This window comes from Mustela lutreola, chromosome 16, assembly GCF_030435805.1.
Source record: "Mustela lutreola isolate mMusLut2 chromosome 16, mMusLut2.pri, whole genome shotgun sequence".
Lineage (NCBI taxonomy): Eukaryota > Metazoa > Chordata > Mammalia > Carnivora > Mustelidae > Mustela > Mustela lutreola.
The window spans coordinates 57,117,747-57,133,810 of record NC_081305.1 but is presented as its reverse complement, the minus strand read 5'-3'; the positions used below and the strand labels follow the sequence as shown (position 1 = coordinate 57,133,810).

Sequence of the window (16,064 nt, the reverse complement as noted above, 5' to 3'; positions counted from 1 at the left end):
CTTTTTTTTTTTTTAAAGTCTGGGCCAGTTAAATTATAGAATGTCCTGTATTCTGGATTCATGTGATTGTTTCTTCAATTGGTGCTTGTTTTGTCTTGTTTAATTTTTATTATTTAGATTTGTTTCCTTAGTGGTATTTTTATTTATTTTTTTGTCAGTAGGGTTTGTTTGTTTGTTTGTTTGTATTTTTGGTGGTTTTGTTTGTTTGTTTAATCATACACAGCAGGGTACCTGACTGGCTCAGTTTGAAGAGCCTGGGACTCTTCATCTTGAGAATTTGAGCCGCGTTGGAGGTAGACATCCTCTGTGTAGAGGTGACATCCATCCATACATAAGAGATGACATGAAATCTTTTTTATTTTTTATTTTTTTTTTCCTAAAAGATTTTATTTATTTGACAGACAGAGATCACAAGTAGGCAGAAAGGCAGGCAGAGAGAGAGAGAGAGAGGGAAGCAGGCTTCCTGCGGAGCAGGGAGCCCGATGCGGGGCTCGATCCCAGGACCCTGAGATCATGACCCGAGCCGAAGGCAGCAGCCCAAACCACTGAGCCACCCAGGCGCCCCGACATGAAATCTTTTTTAAAAAAAAAACTTGGGGCACCTGGGTGGCTCAGTGGGTTAAGCCTCTGCCTTCGGCTCAGGTCATGATCTCGGGGTCCTGGGATCGAGCCCCACATTGGGCTCTCTGCTCGGCAGGGAGCCTGCTTTCCCCTCTCTCTCTGCCTGTCTCTCTGCTTACTTGTGATATCTCTGTCAAATAAATAAATAAAATATTTTAAAAAAAAAATAAAAAAAAACTTATATACAGAGGTTGCCTGAGTGGCTCTGTCGGTTAAGCGTCTGCCTTTGGCTCAGGTAATGATCCCAAGATCCTGGATTCAAGTCTTACGCCAGGCTTCCTGCTCAGTGAGGAGCCTGCTTCTTTCTCTCGCTCTCTTGAATAAATGTTCTGTGAGTTGTATGTGGCGGGGGGGGGGGGTGTTTTGTTTTGCTTTTAAAGATTTTATTTGGGGGACCTAGGTGGCTTAGTGGGTTAAAACCTCTGCCTTCAGCTCAGGTCATTGTCCCAGGGTCCTGGGATTGAGTCCTGCATCGGGCTCTGTGCTCAGTGGGGAACCCGTTTCCTCCTCTCTCTCTCTCTCTCTCTCACTCGCTGCCTGCCTCTCCATCTACTAGAGATCTCTGTCAAATAAATAAATAAAATCTTTTAAAAAAGAAGATTTTATTTATTTAAGAGAATGAGTAGAGTGGAGAGGCAGAGGGAGAAGCAGGCTCCCTGCGGAGCGAAGAGCCCGATGTGGGACTCGATCCCCAGACCCTGGGATCAAGGCCTGAGCCAAAGGCAGACAGTTAACCAACCGACCCACCCAGATATCCCAGGGTTGTTTTTTTTTTTTTTTTTTTTAAATATATAAATTTTGTTAGTTAACATATAGTGCAATGTTAGTTCCTGGAGTAGAATTCAGTGATACGTCACTGACATATAACATGCAGTGCTCATTCCAGCTGCCCCTTTAATATCCCTCACACATCTATCTCATCCCCCACTCGTCTCCTCCGTTGGTTCTCTATCGTTAAGAGTCACTTACAGTGGGGTGCCTGGGTAGCTCAGATGGTTGGGCTTCTGCCACAGCTCAGGTCACAATCCCAGGGTTCTGGGATAGAGCCCCACGTCAGGCTCCCAGGCAGCTCCCAGCGGGGTGGGGGTGGGGAGGTCTGCTTCTCCCTCTCCCCTTGCTTGTGCTCTCTTGGTCTCTCTCTCAAGTGAATAAATAAAAACTCTTTAAAAAAAGAAAAAGTCACTTATGGCTTGTTTCCTTCTCTGTTTTTTTTTTCTTTTCCCCCTTCCCATATGTTCGTCTGTTTTCTTTCTTAAATTCCACATATAAATGAGATCATACGGTATTTGTCTTTCTCTGGCTGACTTATTTCACTTAGCAGAATACACTCTAGCTCCGTCCACGTCATTGCGTGTGGAAGAAAGCATTCTTTTTGATGGCCAAATAATATTCCTGTGTGTGTGTGTGTGCGCGCGCGCCACATCCTCTTTACTTGTCATCAGTTGATGGACACTTGGGCTCTCTCCATAGTTTGACATTGTCGATAATGCTGCTCTAAGCATTGGGGGGCGTGTCCCCCTTCGAATCTGTATTCTTGTGTCCTTTGGGGAAATACCTAGTAGTGCAGTTGCTAGATCATAGGTCATTTTTATTTTCAACATTTTGAGGAACCTCTAAACTCTTCTCCAGAGAGGCTGTACCAGTTTGCATTCCCACCAAGAGGGCAAGAGGGTTCCCCTTTCTTCACATCCTCATCAACACCTGTTATTGCTTCTGTTGTTAATTTTAGCCGTTCTGACAGTTGTGAGGTGGTATCTCATCGTGGTTTTGATTTGTATTTCCCTACCGATGAGTGATGTGGAGCATCTTTTCATGTGTAGCCATCTGGATGTCTTTGGAAAAGTGTCTATTCATGTCTTCTGCCCATTTCTTAAGTGGATTCATTGTTTTTGGGGGTGTTGAGAGTTTGGTTACGTTCTTTATAGATTGTGGATACTAACCCTTTATCATATGTGTCATTTGCAAACCCCTCCTCCCATTCCCTAGGTTCCCTTTTAGTTTTGTTGTTTCCTTCACTGCTCAGAAACTTTTCATCTAGATGGAGTCCCAAGTTTTGCCATAGCTGAGGTCGGGGAGGTTTATGCCTCTGTTCTCCTCTAGGATTTTTTTTTTTTTTTAAGATTTTTATTTATTTATCAAAGAGAGAGAGGGGGAGAGGGCAAGCACAGGCAAACAGAATGGCAGGCAGAGGCAGAGGGAGAAGCAGGCTCCCTGCCAAGCAAGGAGCCTGATGCGGGACTCGATCCCAGGACGCTGGGATCATGGCCTGAGCCGAAGGCAGCTGCTTAACCAACTGAGCCACCCAGGCGTCCCTCTAGGATTTTGATGGTCCTTCATCCATTTTGAATTTATTTTTGTGTATGGTGTTAAAACGTGGTCCAAGGGCGTCTGGGTGGCTCAGTCGTCTGCCTTTGGCTCAGGTCATGATCCCGGGCTCCTGGGATCCAGCCTCGCATCAGGCTCCCTGCTCTGCTGCTCCCTCTCCCTCTGTTCTTCCCACCCTTGCTTGTGTTCACTCTGTCTCAGGATGTCTCGCAAATAAAATCTTTAAAAGAAAGAAAGTGGTCCACTTTCATTCTTCTGCCTGTTGATGTCCAGTCCTATCACCCGTTTGCTTAAGAGACTGTTTTTTCTCCATTTGATATCCTTTCCTGCTTTGTCAAAAGATTAGTTGACCGTATAGTTGTTGGTTGTTTTGTTTTTAAAGTTCCATGAATTCAGGGGCTCCTGGTTCAGTTGTTAGGCGTTTTTGCCTTCAGCTCAGGTCATGATCCCGGGTTCCTGGATCGAGCCCTGCATCAGGCTCCCTGCTCAGCAGGAAGCCTGCTTCTCTGTCTCCCACTCCTCTGCTTGTGTTCCCCCTCTGTGTCTCTCTCTGTCAAATACATAAAAATCTTTAAAAAAAAAAAAAAATTTCCCTTGTAGTGCGTTGATAACAAGGCAGCTGATCTTTTCTCTATCCCTGTAGCTCTCCCTTATCCAATAGTGTAACATAAAATGCAGTCATTCAGCAAGCATAACTTTTTGAGTCTGGCTTCTTTCACTTAGCTTAATTCACTTGAAGTTCATCCATGTTGTATGAATGGATCGCTCATTTCTTCTTGCTGCTGAGCAGTCGTCCACTACATGGATGTACCAGTTTGTTCACCAGATGAAGGGCATTTGGGTTGTTACCAGTTTGGGACAATTAGAGACTAAAGCCACTATAAACATTTACGTGTTTTCATGTGAGCATAAGATTTTATTTCTCTTGGGTGTGTAGAACTAAGAGTGGAATCGATGATTCATATGGTAATTCTATGTTTAACGTCTTGAGAAACTGCCAGACTGTCTTCCACTTTACCAGTCCACCAGCACTTTGTGTGGCTTCCAGTGTCTCCACATCCTTACCAGCAAGTGTTTTTGTCTGTTAATTTAACCTTAGTGAGTAATAAATTGTATTTCACTGTTGTTTTGATTTGCATTTTTTTAAGATTTTATTTATTTATTTATTTGACAGAGATCACAAGTAGGCAGAGAGGCAGGCAGAGAGAGAGGAGGAAGCAGGCTCCCCGCTGAGCAGACAGCCCTATGCGGGACTTGATCCCAGGACGTGGGATCATGACCTGAGCCAAAGGCAGAGGCTTTAACCCACTGAGCCACCCAGCTGCCCCTGATTTGCATTCTTTTAATAACTAATGATGTGTAGAGCCTCTCTTCGTGTGCTTACCGGCCATTTATATATGTTCTTCAGCAAAATGTCTATTTAGATCATTTGTCCTTTTTTTTTTTTTTTTTTTTAAAGATTTTATTTATTTACTTGAGAGAGAGATAGTGAGAGAGAGCATGAACGAGGAGAAGGTCAGAGAGAGAAGCAGACTCCCCATGGAGCTGGGAGTCCAATGCGGGACTCAATCCCGGGACTCCAGGATCATGACCTGAGCCGAAGGCAGTCGTCCAACCAACTGAGCCACCCAGGCATCCCGATCATTTGTCCTTTTTTAATTGGTTTATCTTTTTGTTGTTAATCATAAGACTTCTCTGTAGAGGAGCACCTGAGCATCTGGCTCAGTCAGGCATCTGCCTTTGGCTTGGGTCATGATTGCAGGGTCCTGGGATAAGCCCCACGTTGGGCTCCGTGCTGAGCAGGGAGTCTGCTTCTCCCTCTGCTTCTCCTTCTGGCTCATGTTTGGTGTCACTCTTGCTCTATGTCTTTCTCAAATAAATAATCTTTAAAAAAAAAAAAAGTTCTCTGTATGATCTGAATACAAGTCGTTCATCAGATACATGATTTGTAAAAATTTTCTCCTATTCCATGACTTGTGTTTTCATTCTCTTTGATGTGAAAAGTATCCTTCGAAGCGCATGTTTTTAATTTGTATGACTACAGTGTATCTGGAGTTGTTTTGTTTTGTTTTTTGTTTTTTCACATGTGCTTTTCCTAATATAGTATTTAGGAAGCTTATTGCTTAATTTGTAGTTTCAGCTATTACATTTAAAAGGTCCTATAAGTCATTTTAAAAAGGTTTTTTTTAAGATTTTATTTATTTATTTGACAGACAGAGATTACAAGCAGGCTCCCTGCTGTGCGGAGAGCCCGATGCGATGCGGGGCTTGGCTTGATCCCAGGACACTGGGATCATGACTTGAGCCAAGGCAGAGGCTTTAACCCACTGAGCCACCTAGGTGCCCCACCATAAGTCATTTTTGAGTCAGCTTTTTTTTCTTTTTTTTTTTTTTTTAAATTTCTTTTCAGCATAACAGTATTCATTGTTTTTGCACCACACCCAGTGCTCCATGCAATCCGTGCCCTCTCTGATACCCACCACCTGGTTCCCACCCTTGAGTCAGCTTTTGTGCATGATGTGAGGTAGGGGTTCAGCTTAATTCTTTTGCATGTGGAGACCCAATTATCCAGTTCTATTTGTTAAAGACTTTCTTCATGGTCTTTTCACCCTTGTCAAAAATCAGTTGACCAGGGGCACCTGGGTGGCTCAGTGGGTTAAAGCCTCTACCTTCGGCTTGGGTCATGATCCCAGCGTCCTGGGATCTAGCCCCACATTGGGCTCTCTGCTTGGCAGGGAGCCTGCTCCCCCCTCCTCTCTCTGCCTGCCTCTCTGCCTACTTGTGATCTCTGTCAAATAAATGAATAAAATCTTAAAAAAAAAAAAAAAAATCAGTTGACTGTATATGTAGGTCTTGTTCTGGATTTTCAAATTTCTGTTTCACTGATATATATGTCTTTCCATATAGATAAAAGTGCCACAGTGTTGGGCGCCTGGGTGGCTCAGTGGGTTAGGCCTCTGCCTTCGGCTCAGGTCATGATCTCGGGGTCTTGGGATTGAGTCCCCCTTCGGGCTCTCTGCTTGGCAGGGAGCCTGCTTCCTCCTGTCTCTCTCTCTCTCTACCTGCCTCTCTGCCTGCTCGTGATCTCTCTCTCTCTCTCTCTGTCAAATAAATAAATCTTAAAAAAAAAAAAAAAAAGTTACCACACTGTCTTGATTGCTGTTGATTTGTAGTAGTAGCAGCAGTAGTAGTAATAAGTTATAAAATTGGGACATGTGAATTCTTCAGCTTTCTTCTTTCTCAAGACTCTTTTGACTTGTCTGGGTCTCTTGCATTCCCAAATGGATTTTTAGGATGTAGAAATTTGCATTTCTACAAATAAGGCAGCAAGAATTTTGGTTAGGATTGTGCCAAATATATAGATTAAATTTGGGGAGTATTTCCACCTTAACAGTGTTAAGTGTACTGATCCATGAACATGGGATATCTTTCCATTTATTTATATCTTTTGTTTTTTTCAACAATGTTTTTTAGTCTACAGGATATTAGTTTTACAGAACTATTGTTAAATTATTCCTAAATATTTTATTCTTTTAGGTGGTATTGTAAATGGAGGTGTTAATTTCATTTTCTGAATGTTCATTTCTAATGTATAGAAATACAATTAAATTTTTGTATATTGATCTTGTTTCTTGTAGCCTTGCTGAATAAATTTAATAGTTAGAATAATTTTTCTGTGGATTCCTTAGTATTTTCTATATGCCACATCGTGTTTTCTTCCTTTCCAGTCTGGCAGTCTTGTTTATTTTTCCTTGACTGCTTTGGCTGGAACCCCTAGTACAATGTCAGATAGAAGTGGTGAGAGCAGACATCCTTGTCTTATTCCCGATCTTAGGAAGAAAGCTTTCAGTCTTTCACCATTAAGTACGATGTTAGCTGTGGATTTTTTCATGGATGCCCTTTATCAGGTTGAAGGAATTTTCCTCTATTCCCAGTTTGTTGAGTGTTTTTATCATGAAGTGGTGCTGGATTTTGTCAAATGCTTTTTTTTCTCCTCTGTCACTTGAGATGATCGTGTGTTTATTGTCCCTTTATTTGTATAATATGGCAATACTACATTGATTTTTCAGATAGTATACCAACTTTGCATTCCTGGTTGTAAATCCCACTTAGTTATGGTGTATAATCCTTTCTGTATGTTCCTGGTTAGGTTCTCTAGCATTTTGTTGAGATAATACGCTTTTTGAGAGAAAAAAAGCAGAATATTAAATTGTATAGTCTGATTGCACAGAATATAGGAATATTTTTTAAAGGAAGAATATTTCCACATTTGATTATCTTTGAGTAGTGGGATTATGAGTGACCAGTTTTTCTTTGGTATAGTTTGTTCTCTCTCTTTTTTTGGATTTTGTTTGTTTATTGACAGAGACACAGCTAGAGAGGGAACACAAGCAGGGGGAGTGGGAGAAGGAGAAGCAGGCTTCCTGCTGAGCAGGGACCCTGATGTGGTTGATCCCAGGACCCTGAGCCAAAGGCAGAGGCCTAATGACTGAGCCACCCAGGCGCCATTGGTGTAGTTCTCTATTAGTTTTATGTTCTCTAAAGGAATTTGATAATCCAGAGGAAAAGTTAACCTCCGTGGTTGCAGAGATGGCAATGCTGGTCCCGCCAGGGTGTGAGGAGATGGGCAGCTTCACACGGTTGGTGGGAGTTGAAATGGTAAAGCTTTTCTGGAGGGGATTTTGGCACAGTGTGTCAGGACCCCAAAATTCTCTATTTAGGAATTGGTCATAAAGCATTTACTGAACACCGGGCATCTGGGTGGCTCAGGCAGCTAAGTGTCTGCCTTTGGCTCAGGTCGTGATCCCAGGGTGCTGAGACCAAACCCCACATCAGGCTCCCTGCTCATTGGGGAGCCTGCTTCTCCATCTCCCTCTGCCTGCAGCTCCACATGCTATGCTCATTTGCTCACACTCTCTCTCTCTGTATCAAATAAATAAATAATCTTTTTTTTTTTTTTTTTAAGGAATTATTGGACACCTATGCCAAAGATGTATGTTTGCAATGTTGAGCAGCTTAAATATCCATCAGTAGGGTACAGAGCAGAGTGAATAATGATTATTATTACTTGGATTTTAAATTATATATGTTTAGATATGTGCATTTTTTTAAAAAATGCACATTTTAAAAATTTACCACATTGGGAATATTGGAGGTGACTTCCAGTGTCTTAGGGAAGCTTTCCCTTTAACTTCTCTGTGTTCCACTTTGCTCATTTAAAAATTACCTTCTGTGTTCAGTGCTGGGAACTGGCAGAATTCACTTCCTCTAGGAGGGGGTGGAAGTGGGTTGTCCTACCCAGGAGCAGTAATTTGGAGGGGCAGGTGACGGTATTAGCTAAGATTTGTCCTCTGGATGCCCCATCCCAGCCCACAAGGGTTGGTATCTCTGTGAGTAGCAGAGGCTTTGTTCCCCCATGCTTCATTACAGGCCCCAGCTTTCCCATGCCTCCTGCATGTTAACACAGGCCTTCTCCCTGACAGTTGTCTGGGAATAGCAGAAGCCCGCTGCCCATTGTGGGTAAGAAGAGAATTGCGAGAATGTGACCAGGACACTGAAACATCTGATATTTGTTCGACCTTCTTTTTAGGAAGCACGGATATAGTGTTTCCTTTAACTTAAGCAAAAAAATTGTAACTTAAACAATAAAACCTGAAACAATTCATGCCCGCCTCGCAAGGTTCAGAGGTCTTTCCCAGCTATCTCCTGGAGCCGATTTCGATTTCACGCCTTGGTGCCAGCATTAGGATTGGTGTCTGAACTGACTCCTCCTGGTAGGAGGTGTTTCCATTCAGGCAAGCCCACTACCGACCTTTGTCAGATGTCCTCCCAGCCTTCCTGTTCCTCGGGGCTCCAGTTCATTTGTCTTCTCTTCTAGGTACTGCTTCTCCGAGATGGCCCCAGTGTGTGCAGTGGTTGGAGGAATCTTGGCCCAGGAAATTGTGAAGGTAAAGAGACCCTTTGGAGCCGAAGATCATTGCTCCACCATGACCTTGTCCGTGAGCCAGCTGGGAGAATCCACGGCCGCCTCGGAGGGCTGCCTGGTTTCTCTGACCCCAGTCATTCTCATTTCATGCCCTGCCTTTTTCCCTTCTTCGCCTCTGCACGTTGTCCTGTTCTGTCCAGCCCATGCGGATGAGCATACGGCAGTGATCATTGCACGTCTCCTCTGTGCCGAGCCCAGAGCTGGGCACGGTGTCCTTCAGGTCCTGCCTGCAGACTCTCCCCGGACTATAGTCGTGAGCTTCATGGTACTTAGGGGATGTGCTGTGTGTTCTGCTTCTCACAGCTCTGTGAAATGGATATTGTCACGATCACCATTTAAAGTGGGGCGGGGGACACACTGAGGCCTGGAGATGGGTGCCAAAACCTGTGCTCTTAACTCCTCCTTGATGTGGCTTTTCTCTGTCCGCGACTGCGGCATCAGAGCTCCCTCCCATTGATGCGCACAGCCGGGGCGTGAGTTCAGAAGGGGCACCCAGTACCAATGGGGCATGTGTACTGTCCCAGCAGCCCCACAAGGCTCCGGAGAGGGCGACCTCTGACCACATTAGGTTTGGTGTCATTGTCCCTCTCAGGAGCGAAATATTTCACTTGGGCTTACGTAACCAATAACGAGCACGGCCAGCCTTTTGAGTCTCTTCTGGAACATTTTGGTCGTCGGAATGATAGCATGTCCCCAGATACTTTCTTTGGGGCTTTAATATTTGCCCAAAGACTCTCAGTCTGCCTTTTGTAGGTTCTCGACTGCTTCGCTAGATTTGTGATGATGGTTTGTCCTTTTCTTTCATGGAGCAGAGTCGTGCCTAGTTGAGTGATTTTCCATGCTCATTTATATGATGTGTTTGAGTTCACGGGGACCATTTGGAGATCCAGCTCTCGCTACTCTGTCTTGAAGTCAGTAAATTTGCTCTAGAGACATTTGACTGAATTTGATAGTCCTGCCTTCTTTAAGGCTCTTTTCTCTTTCTCTCTGTATTTCCTGATCCTTTTCTCTGGACCAAATTCTCTCTCTAAATCCGGCTTTCTATGTCATAGGGAATAGGGACTAGAGCCCCAAGGAGATTCAGAGGGAGAAGAAGAGAGGGATGCGATGGCCACACCTGTTTCCTTTCATGCCTTCTGCTTAGTTCAGACTGCTGTGAAAATCCTGTGCCCAGTCTGAGAAGTCTGCTGTGGCTGCTCAGGAGACTGTGGAGAAGGATTCTGAGGCCGCCTATGGACAGACTCAGGAGGAGGAAGCGCCGTGATGGGAGAATCATAAGGGAACATACTCATTTTTGTAGCCTGCAGTGACAAAAACAGTAACAGTGCTTACTGAAATGCCTACCCTGTATTCTTCACAAGGATACACTTGTCTTTTCCTCACAAGAGCCCTCTGAGGTAGGACTTCTGTGAGCACCTGCTACGTAAAGGGAGAGCCAAGGTGCAGACAAGTGGCGGAGCCAGGATCTGAGCCCAGGCAGTCTGGTCTCTGGGCCTGGGCACTATCTTTGTGCCTTCAGCCTCACATTGTACATCTCACCAAGAAGCTGCTCCCTGCAATTTTCATGTGGGATGGAGATTAAGGGTCAGGGCGGCTGGCCTTGACCCCATTGTTTGCGGTGGCTTTCCTGCGTCCCAGTCCTAACCTCTAATGCGGCCCCCTCCTTCCTGCCTGCTGGGGACAGCTGTCACCCGCATCTTGTTTCTGTTTATCCCAGACAGCCAGAGGACTCTGCATTCTTGGTTGCTGGGTGTGTTTGGAATCTCCCCCTACCCCCATCTTGCTTGGGAAGCACTTTACCTTTTGCCCCATGTTCACCGCATGGCCTGGTGTCTTGTCCCCACCACCCCCGCCTCTTAGTGAACACGATTCAGCCTTCAGCCAGCTGGCACCAGGGTCCCACAGTCTGAAGGCTGCAGGACCCTCCCCCTCTCCTGAGGACAATCTGACCATCCGTAACAAGTAAACTAGGGGACGGAGGGCAAACGTAATTCCCTTCCCTCCGAATCCTCTTGGTTTTCTTCCTTCCATCATTCCAAACACCACATACTCCATCCATATCCCCTTCCTGTCATGCTTCCTTAGGTGTCAGTCCTCCTTTTGTCTCCCACTGTCCCCGCTCGGCCTCCCAGTCTGCCGTATAGTGCTGACGGTGGTGGCAGCGGCACTACTGGCTTCTACTGTGTCATGTCCTATAACTTGAGTCCTAGGGTCTAGGAGTTCCGAATGCGGGCTCTTGGCCCCTTCCACCCGGCTGGGTGCTTGGGGTCCTCAGATTGTGGTAAGGGACCCCGGCTCCTGGTGGTCCTGGCAGCTTGCACTTTTGGAGAATTTGTCTCAAGCTCAATCACATCTCATGTTCACCAAAAACTGTAGTAGGCACGTGCTCTTGATTTGCCTTTTTGCATGTGAGCCCAGAGAAGCGGGCCTCTGTCTTAACCATGTCTTAGAAAACTCAGTACCTGCTAGGATACTGGGCACAGAGTAGATGCTCTAGAAGTTTTCCATGGACGGATGGATGAATAACACTTGAAGGCGGTGTAATTGCTCCCGTTTTACAGAGGAAGAAACAGGTTGAGATTGATGCTCGATTCAAAGCGAAGTTCAGGCTGTTTGGAGTGCATTCCTAACCTTGTAGAAGCGGTTCTGCCCCGTGAATGACAGGCCTTTGAATTCTGCCCAGGGGTGCGCTTGGGCGATGTCCTCGTCTTTAAATGGCAGCCCTTTTTGAGTTAAGAACCTCTTAGAAAATTCACTGACACCCATGAGTCCTTTCTCCAGTATACACATGTACACACATGATTCAGCACCTGATTTCAGGAGGTCTAGCTGCACCTTTAAAATGCCCTGTGCTTCTCTTAACCCCACAAGTTAATCACCATTTCCAGGCTAAATGGCACCTCTAAGGTTTTCTGGATCCCAGCCAGCCCTGGCCTGTCTTGCAGACAAAGGCAGGCAGCATGTCTCCTTCTAGAAGATCCACGTCTGGCTCTTCCAGTGTGTCCCGCAGCTGATGGGGCGCCGCTGCTCCAGGTGGGGCGCCGTTTCACATGGCTCAGGAGCAGCATCTCTCAATGCCGAGGACAGCACGTGTGCTGTTTTCATTTCACACGGGGAAAATGAGGTTCAGAGAGGCTAAACGATCTGTCCAAAGACACGAGTGATCGGGGACAGTGCAGAGAGACGTGGCAGTCACAGTTGTGGCTTAGACGTAGCCAGTGACCCCCTGGGGAGAAGAACCAGCCTCTGTTGAAGACTGCTGCCAAGTTCTAGAAGATCTGGTTGGTTTTTTTTGTTTGTTTGTTTGTTTTAGATTTATTTATTTATTTATTTATTTGACAGAGAGAGATCACAAGTAGGCAGAGAGAGAGAGGAGGAAGCAGGCTCCCTGCCGAGCAGAGAGCCCGATGTGGGACTCGATCCCAGGACCCTGGGATCATGACCTGAGCCGAAGGCAGCGGCTTAACCCACTGAGCCACCCAGGCACCCTAGAAGATCTGGTTTTTGAGGGCTTTTTCTTTTTCTTTTTTTCTTTTAAAGCGTCTGAGCTGAACCCTTGTCTTGTTTTTCTTCCCAGGCCCTGTCTCAGAGGGACCCTCCTCACAACAACTTCTTCTTTTTTGATGGCATGAAGGGCAGTGGGATTGTGGAGTGCCTCGGCCCCAAGTGAACCCAAGACTTGGCTATCCTGGAGATACTGACCTGCAGCCTGACCGCACGTGTGCCCTGTCCCCTCCCCCTGACGAAGGCTGCTCCAAGTGCGGGGGAAGTGAGGCCACTGGACTAGTACAAATCATTTCCCGCGAGCAATGAGCTTGTCCAGATGTGCGATTTCCATGCACCAGCAGCTGCTCAGCAAGGGGCTTAGGAACCGGTGTCTCCATCCCACACCGTCGAGGGCTTCATGCCAGCGTCACCTGTACACCCCCTCTGACGCATCCCCCTGTCCTGGGGCCACCACAGCATCACCAGTCCTTTGAGCTTCTGCAGGAGACGCCTGCCAGGGACAGGCACACCTTGTTGCTTGGGATCCTCTCGCCACCTCCGTGGACTCATTCCCTGCCTTATGTCGTGCGGAGAAGAGCATGACTCCAGGTGGGGAACGAGGCCGAGCCGGGTGAAACTCTAGTGGAGCCGCAGTTCCACGTGCAGACAGGTGCCCCAGAGAGGGAAAGACAGGGCAAGTGGAATGTGTTTCCTCCAGAGTTTGAGATCCTGAAAAACAACAGGTGGCCTCTGGTGTGCTGTTCTTAAGTTTTAGTTCAGGATTAGTTGGGTTTTAGCCTGGATTTTGGAAGAGAGGAAATGTTACCAGAGTTCCCTTGGGCATTAGGGCGAGACCTTGCAAAGTGAGTATTAGCGGGAAGACTTGTTTTAAAAAGGCAGATTCCAGGGTGTCACCTCCTGAGGATTCTGAGGTATCGGGGCCCCAGCTAGGACATAGGAGCCTGTCTTACCAGAGCCCTGTCCACCCCCCATCCCTGATGCAACTCAGATCGTCCTGGAGCCCGTTGCTTTCGAGGGCTGTGTCAGTCCTTCCTTTACCCCCCAAATTGCAGCTTTGTGTTTTGTTTTGTTTTTTTATATTTTCTACGTTTCCTTGGTTCTTTAAGAAGGAATGATAGAAATAAAGTTATTTGCTTTAGGATTTGTTTATTTATTTATTTTTCCACATTACAAGCGCCTTCCGGTGATGAGGGAGTGATCCTATCAGTCGCCTTTTCTAACCTAAAGAAAAATCACTGGATGCTTCAGTGTGATGCAGAGACTCCTCCCCTCTGTCACCATTCCTGCCACTGTTTTTCTGGGTAATGCAGCAAGAGTCAAGTGGCTCAAATTCTAGATTGCGTAGAAGCTTCTTGTTCCAACTGTCTTGTGTCTAATTCAGTTCAATAGTGGCTATTCTCGGTGACAAGAGTTAAATTAATGGGGAAGAAGTAAAAGATGCGATATGATCCTGCCTTCTGTGGGGATCCCCTGTGCAGCAGGCCCTGTGCGCGGTCCGAGTGGGCAGGGGCTCCGTAGGAGAGCTAAGTGACCCTTCAGTCATGTGCCGGAAGTTTCACAGCTGGCAGGGGCCAAAGCCTTCACTGATTCGGGATGGCGGGTTTGTCTTTGAGTTGACAGCCCGCGCGTGCTCCAGCTCGCACCGTCGTCCTGGGGTTTCTCTTTCTTGTAAAATTGTGTGAGCTGTGAGTCTGGCCAGTTAGAACAAACTCCTTTCCTATCTCAGTCCTGCTGCAGAGGAAAAGAAAAGAAAAAAAAATAGGTCTCCACAGAGAGGAGGCACTTAATTCCCTGACCCTCCCTCGGTCCCCTCTCCTTCTCCCCGAGTTAGGCTAAGACTGTGTTTCTGGAGGAGCCCCTTTCCTGACCCCATCAGTGTCAACTCAGGGGCACCAAGGGCAGTGTTTTTAGCAATGACTCTCACCCTGTCTTTGACAGATGGAGCCCACGATACCCTTTTACTTTGCAGTGTGGGGCCTTGGTCACAAGGGGGAGCAGGTGGGTCTGGATGGATAAAAACAAAATTGTCATCACAGGATCTTCCCGGAAGCTTCTCAAACTTTTCCACCCCTGTACCTTTCATGGCAGAAATCGAGTCATCGGAAAAGACCCCTTGGGAATCTGGGGTGGGCGCTGGAAGCTGCCAGCCCCAGGCGAGAATGGTCTTTATTCTCATTTCTTCAAATCTCATATTCTCCCATGTTCGACATTCGTTTTTTTTTTTTTTTTAAGATTTTATTTATTTGAGAGAGAGACAGTGAGAGAGAACATGAGCGAGGAGAAGGTCAGAGGGAGAAGCAGACTTCCCATGGAGCTGGGAATCTGATGTGGGACTCGATCCTGGGACTCCAGGATCATGACCTGAGCCGAAGGCAGTCGTCCAACCAACTGAGCCACCCAGGCGCCCCTCAACGTTCGTATTATCGTAAAAATAGACTTTGCCGAGTCTCCGGGAAGAGCACAGTGATCGTCCTGTGGCTTCTCATACCTCCAGGAGATTCGTAGCTACTTGGGAAGGAGGATCTAATCTGTGAAGGTAACGAATATTTTCGGGATGCTCAAGTTTCCAAATGAGAGGAAGGGGGCTGTCTTTGGGGCTGCCAGGTTTCTCTGCTCCGTACCCCACTTCTGTTGTCTGAGGGTGATATCTAGTAGCCAGACCCTGGAATAGGTGCTACTCAAAAAAAACGAAAAAAAAAAAAACCAACATGCAAAGGTTAACATTACAATGTTAAAAAGCTCTCAGTCCCATCAGAGCCTCACGTTCTGTGGTTTTCCTTTGCAGTGTAGACGCTTGTCAGTTTCTTGCGTATGTTTTGGTAAATACAAATGTGTGTGTCTGTTGAGGTATGTCCTGGTTGCCCTTTGTAGATGGAAGAATGGAGGCTTGGGTTGGAGTTGGCAAGTCAAAAGAGTTTAGTAATAGCTAACACTTTTGCTCACACGCCTGCCTGGCCCCTTTCAGAATGCTTGCACTTCAGCTAAATTGTTTGAACCCTCACAGGAGCCCCGTGGGGGTCAATGCTGCTGTCGTGCTCATACTGCAGAAGAGGGAACAGCCTGCCCCAACAAGGAAGGGGCAGAATGTGGGCTGACGGGGAGGCTTCTCCACAAGACACTCAGTGGACATTTACTTAGTGGCACCTATACTTGTCAGAGACTCACGCTTTACCTTCCCAAGGTTCTGAGATCTGGTAGTCGCCCCTGAAAACCTAGCAGGCAGGACCGGGTGGCACAGAAGGACAGGTATATTTTGTTTTTAAGCTCATAGTAAAACGTTCAAGTAATACACACATACAGGGGTGAAAAGAACCCTCCCAGCTGCCTCATAGGGCCTGGCAGCTCAATGTCAGCCACATAGCAGGAGCAGCCGACTTCCTAGCTAAACTCGGGATTTGGGGGAGAAAAGTGAGATGCTTTTTGGATATGTTAGCTGTATCCACTTTCATACATACCTCCCAGAGCTCACTCTTGGCAGCGTTTGACAGTGAATCTTTCCAGACTGTCAGGTTTAAGCCCAGACCACACGACTTGCTATGCGACCTTGGGCAAGTGACCTTTTTGTGCCTCCGTTGCCCCGTGTGTGAAGCAGGGTAATCGCAGTACACTGCTCTGTTAATGTGGG

At 46.4% G+C, this 16,064-nt stretch overlaps 1 protein-coding gene across 6 annotated transcripts in view; it reads left to right on the top strand.

The window, feature by feature from the left end:
* Positions 1-13,580, top strand: part of SAE1 (SUMO1 activating enzyme subunit 1) — a 97,608-nt gene extending 84,028 nt beyond the window's left edge. For all 6 annotated transcript variants that reach the window (XM_059153182.1, XM_059153181.1, XM_059153180.1 and 3 more), the window contains 2 exons: positions 8,825-8,894; positions 12,510-13,580. In XM_059153182.1, coding sequence (XP_059009165.1) covers positions 8,825-8,894; positions 12,510-12,556 — 117 coding nt within the window. In that variant the 3' untranslated portion in view covers positions 12,557-13,580. The remainder of the gene's footprint in view (positions 1-8,824; positions 8,895-12,509) is intronic.
* Positions 13,581-16,064: the final 2,484 nt, after the last annotated feature.